Source organism: Acartia tonsa, chromosome 2, assembly GCF_053477335.1.
Source record: "Acartia tonsa isolate MP-2025a chromosome 2, ASM5347733v1, whole genome shotgun sequence".
Lineage (NCBI taxonomy): Eukaryota > Metazoa > Arthropoda > Copepoda > Calanoida > Acartiidae > Acartia > Acartia tonsa.
Genome location: NC_137261.1, coordinates 12169918 through 12178219, shown reverse-complemented (window position 1 = coordinate 12178219; position 8302 = coordinate 12169918). Strand labels below are relative to the sequence as shown.

Genomic DNA, 8302 nt, shown 5'->3' with positions numbered 1-8302 from the left:
CGAGAGATGTCCGGCAAAAAAGGATGACCAGAAGGTCGGACAAGACTCTGTTATGGAAGGAGAAGCAAAGTAAGATATTTCTTTTAATATTCTTTTTTCATACTTTATCCGGGCGACAGTGTTGTAAATGATTTTTCTGTAAAGACAAATTCAACGTGTTCCTTTATTTATTAAAAGCAAGTACTAGCAAGTACGCCTCTAGCTGGGTAAGGTGGAAGGGGTAAATGTGGAACCAAAAAGTTGACTACTTAATTTAAATAGATAATTATATATATATTGTTTAATTCAGGAACAAAACAGCTGGCTCTCCAGGAAAACCGGATGAGAACGAGGTTAAGGAAATCACTGTTATGGAAGGAGAAGCAAAGTAAGATATTTCTTTTAATATTCTTTTTTCATACTTTATCCGGGCGACAGTGTTGTAAATGATTTTTCTGTAAAGACAAATTCAACGTGTTCCTTTATTTATTAAAAGCGAGTACTAGCAAGTACGCCTCTAGCTGGGTAAGGTGGAAGGGGTAAATGTGGAACCAAAAAGTTGACTACTTAATTTAAATAGATTATTATATATATATTGTTTAATTCAGGAACAAAACAGCTGGCTCTCCAGGAGAACCGGATGAGAACGAGGTTAAGGAAATCACTGTTATGGAAGGAGAAGCAAAGTAAGATATTTCTTTTAATATTCTTTTTTCATACTTTATCCGGGCGACAGTGTTGTAAATGATTTTTCTGTAAAGACAAATTCAACGTGTTCCTTTATTTATTAAAAGCAAGTACTAGCAAGTACGCCTCTAGCTGGGTAAGGTGGAAGGGGTAAATGTGGAACCAAAAAGTTGACTACTTAATTTAAATAGATTATTATATATATATTGTTAAATTCAGGAACAAAACAGCTGGCTCTCCAGGAAATTCGGATGAGAAAGAGGTTAAGGAAATCACTGTTATGGAAACACCAGCAAAGTAAGATTTTTTTTAAATTGTTTTTACTACTTTATCCTGGCGACTGTGTTGTAAATGATTTTTCTGTACGCTAAACCCTCTAATATGAAGTATATCCTTAAAGTTTCTTTTGCCACTCCCTTCCCTTGCCGGTACCTATGAGAAGAACCCGATCGGTTCAGCGGTTAGCAAGATCCTTCGCTACATACAAACAAAAATCGTTTTACTTTGTAGTATAGATTGTTTAATTTCAGGGATATGGAAAACAAACCGGATTTTGATATCATTTATGAGAACATAAAGAATCCAGGACCAAAAAGCCCAGGTATAGTACAATATTTATACTAGCGACTGTGCCCAAAGCATATAGTGAAACATTTCTGTACTAGGCACTAAGAAAATGCCGTAATACATTGTATTATTACACTAGGTTAGGTTAGGTTAGGTTAGGTTAGGTTAGGTTAGGTTAGGTTAGGTTAGGTTAGGTTAGGTTAGGTTAGGTTAGGTTAGGTTAGGTTAGGCTAGGCTAGGCTAGGCTAGGCTAGGTTAGGTAGGCTAGGTTAGGCTAAAACTAGAAATATTACTCTTTCTATTAATACACTAGGTTAGGTTAGGTTAGGTTAGGCTAGAAAAAAAAACTATTGTAAAATTGAACTATTTTTTTGTACAAAAAAATAATTTTAAAAAATATTTTAATTTCAGTGTATCGAGTGTCAGATGATGAGCAGGAGATGTTTGAACCACCCCCTCCTACAATCCCGCCAGCATCAAAACTGAGTAGGCGCAAAAGAACATCAACACCGGGGAAAATCAAGACCTGCGCCCATGGACGCAGTCCCCGAAGCGAGCTGCCAACGAACACAAGACTCATAGAATGCACCTATTTGTGTGCTGACTGCCGCGTGTTCTTTCACAAGAGGCAAAAGGAAAGAAAAGAAGGACAAAAGTAAGCTGATGTATAATAGTCCTTCCAGTCAGATCATATATAAACTATTTGTGATAAAAAAGTGATATATATCAAGATATCTTGAGTCAAAAATATGTTTAACCACCTTTAATTTGTACGTACATTAATCTATATGACAGTTTTGACAGTTTTGTTCTGACGATGAGAATATTCATATAATATTATTTGAAACCGCTATACCTATAGCAAATTTTTGAAAATTTTATAATGGAAAGTAACTTCGTAATATATTTTTCTTGTGTATAAAAATGTTCTAGTATAAAGTACAATTAGAATCCAGATCTCAGCTTAAAACCTATGTATAATTTGTGTTAATTTCTCAGCTTAAACCGATTAAACATGCAGTTATAGTATCTGAATAAAACTATGTAATATTTGGTCATTTAAACCACGTCTAGAATTAGACTAATTAAGAAAATTTCTGTGAATATATACCTATATAGTAGCGCGCTATCGTACCTATGTAAATCATTATGTAAAAAAATATGTTTAAGTGTTTCAATCAATAAAGATAAAAATGAAAACAATTTTTTTTTTATTTTTGCGATTTGTGTACAAGCGATGTTTTTCTATAATTAAGGTCAGTCATTTTTTACCACTTTCTCGTGATTTTTACCACCCGTTTTTACCACAATTTTTGGTAAATTTTTACCATATTTACCCTATTTCTGGTAAAATTTTACCAATTTAGGGCAAAAATATTACCAGGTGTTGAACAGTTTTACCACTTTTTCGGTAAAATCTTACAGAAATTTGCGGTAAATTTTACCAAAAAAGTGGTAAAAATTGGTCAAAATCTGGTATAAATTTGCGTCCTAAAATGGTAATATTTTACCGGAAATCTGGTAAAATTTTACCGATAATTGTGGTAAAAATCGCTGGTAAAAAGCGTTAGAGAGTACCACAAAAAGTGTTTTTACCACGGTTACGGTAAAATTTTACCACCTTTTAAATCGTATAGGCTGGTAAAATTTTACCATAAAAGTGGTAAAACCTAGGTGTTTTTATGGTATTAATTAGAACCTGGGGGGGAGGGAGGGGATATTGGGCTGTTTATTACAATAGTCCCTAAAGTCTTATAATAACGTTTTTTTGGGGGGGATGTTCATATAAGAATATATCAGTCATCGTCTTATCCCTTAGATCCCTGTGTTCCTCTATATATAACAAGCGGATACGCCTCTAGAAGACTCTAGGGTCACTTAAGGTAGGAGGGTGAAAACTTTACCTTATCCCATTTTAAATTTTTGTTTCAAAAGGGTAAAAAATATTTTTTGGGGGAAGGGGAGTGAATTCACCCTCCTCAAAAATAGTTTAAAACATTCCCAGGACAAAGAAGAAGCTTCAATGTAAAGGAGAACAATATCGGTTCAGCGGTTAGCGAGATTCTTCGGGACAGAAAAAAACGCTTACTTCTTTACTACTACTGAGATCGGTTTTTAATAAATGCCGCGTTTTTTCGACAATTTTTTAGACATTGATTGATTGAACGAAGACGATGGGAGAGTATACAACATAAGAATTCAAAATTTTAAAATTATTATTTTAGCCATTTGTATAATGTCTAATACAACTTAAATCCACTTTCGCTGCATATTTATTAATGCGTATTTTTAGAGCTGTGTTAGACATTATACAAATGGCTAAAATAATAATTTAAAATTTTGAATTTTCAAGTTGTATACTCTGTAAAAATCGTACGGGGCATTGATCTTCAAGATGGAATAAGGTTTTTAGCAGAGTATACAACTAAAGTATTCAAAATTTTAAAATTATTATTTTGGCCATTTGTATAATGTCTAATACAGATCTAAAAAGATGCATTGATAAATATGCAGCGAAAATGGATTTAAGTTGTATGGCTAAAATAATAATTTTAACATTTTTAATTCTTATGTTGTATACTCTCCCGTCGTCTTCGTTCAATCAATCAATGTCTAAAAAATTGTCGAAAAAACGCGGCATTTATTAAAAACCGATCTCTGAACCTATTTTATCAGAATCTTTTCCCAAAAACATGGTTGTCAGAAAAGTAGCCTAGAGCCACCTAACGGCTCTATTAAAGCTTTCAAAGAAGGCCGGACTATTACAGGATGATTATCAGGTTAAAACTTCACAAAACCTCAATAAATTTGACATTCAAATCTTTCTCTAGCCACTAAACCGATTGATTTTTTTAACTGGAAAGCTGCATAAAGGTCCCGTCAAGGTCTTCTATGTAAAGTATGTTGTCGGATTGCATGTTAGTCAGATTGGAAGCCATACTGGAAAAACGCCACACTTCTATAACCATTTAAACATATTTGTTTTATATAGATGTGTATCGTCTAAAAAGTACCCGCTCACTCTTTCTAACAGAATTTTGTATATGCTATTACTGTAAAATAATAGAACGAGCATGAGCTATATGTAAATCTGCCCACAGCGGAATCCCTACAAGGAACTGAAAGCAATTTGTCAGCACTTGGGCCAGGTAGTCCCCTGGATCTATACTTTTATACATTTATAACTTTTATTAGTGTATATAGTGCTTTTAGTGAGTGGTGAATTTTCTAGGACAATGAAAATTAAATCAATACATAATCCCTTCTAACCCTTTTCTCTTCCTTTCTTTAATAAATGTATAAGTATAGATTTGGTATCAAGAAAATACCTGGCCAAAGTGGTGGAGACCTTTCTTCAGCTAGCAAATTGTTTTCTGTTCTTTCGTATGGACTTGGCTGTACGTCTTTATATTTCCCACGCTATTGGCTGATTTTGATGACCTGATACAGAGTCGGCACAGTGCCCCCGTCCTGTTTGCAAAGTTTTATCAAGCTAACGCCCCCTCTATTCTTTTACTTTAAAAGCGCATATAAAATTGTGTTAGAAAGAGTGAGTCAGTCAATGAGGGTAGTGGGTACTTTTAGAGACGATACACAACTATAAAAAAAACTAATATGTTTACCTTTGAAAGATAACAGGATTAACATATGCACACCGTATATACATGTATGCGGTAATTATGTTTTTCTACCATTTAAACATGTCCGTCTAACTGTCGTTTCACAAATATTGAAATAATAAATTGTCTCTAAAGGCTATTGGCGAGTAAATTTTAGTTTTCTTTAAGGTGGTCTAAACCCCCCCCCCCCCCTCACCCACTCCACAACTCTCCCTTCTTTCTAGATATTATTATTATTAATGTTAATTCTTGATAAAAATAAAAAAAAGTAGGCGGTCTATTTGACTAAATCACTGTCAAATCTTTCATTGTTTACAATCTGGTTCTAAAGTCCAATAGTAAAAGTTCTATAGTAGTACAGTCATGGTTTCAATAATAAAATAAGAATATAGAACATTAACAACTAACCGTAACCATATTTTCAGTAATATTAATATTGTAATCCACCCCCTTTACCCTTTCCCCTCCAATCTTACTGAATGAACGGAATGACCAATGAAATAGGTCAATATTAGCAACCTAAATATTCCTCTGTCAATATGTTCAAATATTCTATATCCATTTGCGCTACTTTAAAAATTAGCTTAATAGGAATGAAAGTTATACTAAGTTGTTAAATTACTTTAGGAACCATACGTAACGACTACCCATTTTCTATCTCCGCCCTAGAAAACCACTTTACACCCCCCGCCCCCAAATTATCCACAGATCAAAATCTTTCTTTAAACTCCTCCCATCTTTTCTTGATAAGTAGCGCAGCTACTCTAGGAATCATTTGTATTTTTGCATGTGACTTGGCTTTTGCTATCATGTTGCCATTTTTTCTCCTTTCTATATTTAGAACTAGCGGCTACGCCCCCTAGAGGCCTCTAGTGGCACTTTAAATGTTTTTTTTTGTTCAAGTCTCTACGATACCTTTTTATTGCTTTCAAATTCTACGATACCTCTTTGTGTTTTGCTCAAGTCTCTCAGATATTTTTATTTCTCTTGGGAGGGTGGTGGGACCCTACCCCAAAATAGTTATAAACCTTCCCGGGACCTATGAGAAGCTACCCTGTTAAGGAGAACCCGCTCGGTTCAGCGGTTAGCGATATCCTTCGGTATAAACACACAAACATACAAACACACAGACACACAAACAGACATCCTGTTAATTTAGTATAAGGATTACTACATACTTCCTTCCATAATGGATTTCTAATTAGTTGTTAAAAGAGGAATGTTAAAGTTATCCTGTGGATTCAAAACCTTTTAACAGAGTTATAGTATATATGTATATACAGACAGCTACCTCCCTTTCTTTTTCAAAGATCTTCTTTGTCTGCTTCTAAATTATTTCTGCTACTTGGCTGTGCTAATATAAGCGACACCATTGGTTGATTTTTAATGAACCAATAGAACGGTTGCACAAGGTGGTTGAGATGGGGAGATACAGTTATTTAACCCTTTCTCCCTCTTGTGTTTTACTCAATTCAATTTTTCAAAGCGTTGCAACTCTTTAATCTTAAGAAGTCCATTTTAAGCATGTTTTTTTTAATTTCAACACTTAATGTTGTCTAGATTATTTGATTCTTAGGTTGAAAAGGCTTCCTTTTGATGGATATTGTCATTCCTGTTCTTTCATGCACAAGGGTACAATTTAGTTTTAAAATGATCAGACAATTAAAATGCCATGAAATAATTTTCATTGATAAGTCATAATTGTCACAATCTTAAATTTCAAGGCATACTGCAAGTTTATAAAACGCATAAGAAATAATTCTATATTATTTTAGTAAGGCTAGGTAAAGCTTTAAATAGCTCGTAGGGGGAAAAAGAGGTTTGGAGGGGCAATTGAGAAAAGAGGGGTATTTGGACCCTCCACTCGAGTTGAGGTACCTCTCCCAAAATAGTTATAATCCAGTGGTTAGCAAGATCTTATGCTACAGACTCACGGACAAGCATTCTGTTACTTTTGTATAAAAGTACTGCAGTCTGTTTTTTTTTGTAAAATCATTATCTTCTGAGATAAAAGCTACTTGACCCTAAATACGAACGTACAAACCATAAAAATAGAAAACACTTACTTTTGAAAATAATTTCTTTAAAAACCTGCTTAAATACATTTTAATGGGTCATTACGGAGATATTAAGTGACCAGTTAATCCGTATCAAAGATTCCGATTTACATTCAACGGAGTTTCTATAAAATATATTTATATATCATGTTACAGTATATTATAGACTATCGAAAGTAGAAAATGTACTGTGATTTTATTGTCTCAAGAAACCAGATTTGATGTCAAGGGTTTTGGGGTTAAAATCACTGGTTTCGGCAGGGATGCCAGGGAAAGAGAAATGGGAGATAAAACAATCTTCAAGGAATTTCAAAAATTACATAATAGTGCCTAGTCCTAAACTACAGGGTGATGTCTTCTATGAATAAGGTTTAGGTATGTAAGTATTCCTTACAATTAACAATTATGAAGGGTAGAATTATCGGTGGAACAGTTTGGACACTCGTCAAATTAACAACTGTGGTGATTTGTTTTTCTCCATTGTCTTATCACTAGATTTAGACGTTTAAAGTTAATATTCTGCTTATTTTTAAAATTATTTTCTGTTCTCTTTATCCCTAAAGATCGGTAGGGATTAAGGTTTTGTATTTGGATTCTAAGGAAGTTTAGGTAAAGATCTTAATTCTGATAAGAATTAATTAAAAATAGGATATAAAACAATGCAGCAAGGGGGAGATCATTCAATTGTTAAGCTGGAAACACAAATTTGAATAGATATTAAACCCAGGGAGGCTGGGGACATTGAGCTGTTTATTACACGAGTCCCTAAAGTTTATTAACAACGATTTCTTATCAGTTGGCTCAATAACTTTGAGGAATTCTACTAAATTTGATTGGATAAGGTTCATTAAGCTAAGTGCCCAAACGTTTCAACCACTAATTGTAATCTACAGAAGAGTAATTTTGTGTATAATCTTTAAGAATGTACATCAATTTATCGGCCATTGTCTGATCCTTTTAGAATCCTGTATTAAACCCTCAGTTTAATTTAGAAGAATTTTGAAGTAATTTAAACACTACATGGTAAAAAATGAAAATTTCATTGATCATTCCTAGGGACCAGACAATGGACATTAAAAGTGTGGGGCTCCCAAAAACGACTTTTTTGATAGATTAAAACAAGTAATGCGAAAGTTTGATATTTGCTAGTTTGATCCAACCAATCAATTATATCATTTCAGCTTACTTTGCTTTTAAAATATTTCAACTTTTATTGTTGTGTTTCTTAATAGTTATTTATAGCATCGTATTACAGACAGCTTTCTTCGGATATTAAAATTAAAAAAATTAAGATTAAAACCAATTTTGTTGGCCCAGAGGGTTCAAAGTCCCGGGCCAACAAAACTGTTATTCATTTTATGATTTTTGCTTCAATATTCCTGAAAAATTGTC

The 8302-nt window shown here is 33.5% G+C and overlaps 1 protein-coding gene across 1 annotated transcript; it reads left to right on the top strand.

Annotated features, from left to right (window-relative positions):
• The first annotated feature begins 903 nt into the window (after nucleotides 1-903).
• Nucleotides 904-2068, top strand: LOC145304634 (uncharacterized). The gene is made up of 2 exons (XM_080146568.1): nucleotides 904-1267; nucleotides 1645-2068. Exons 1-2 carry the CDS (start codon nucleotides 1201-1203, stop codon nucleotides 1890-1892), a joined length of 315 nt encoding a protein of 104 aa, XP_080002694.1. The 5' UTR covers nucleotides 904-1200; the 3' UTR covers nucleotides 1893-2068.
• The last annotated feature ends 6234 nt before the right edge of the window (nucleotides 2069-8302 follow it).

Coding starts and splice junctions, on each gene's coding strand:
- LOC145304634 (XM_080146568.1), top strand. CDS start 1,201: ATGGAAAACAAACCGGATTTTGATATCATTTATGAGAACATAAAGAAT. Junction 1,268..1,644: donor TCCAGGACCAAAAAGCCCAG/GTATAGTACAAT, acceptor TTTTAATTTCAG/TGTATCGAGTGTCAGATGAT.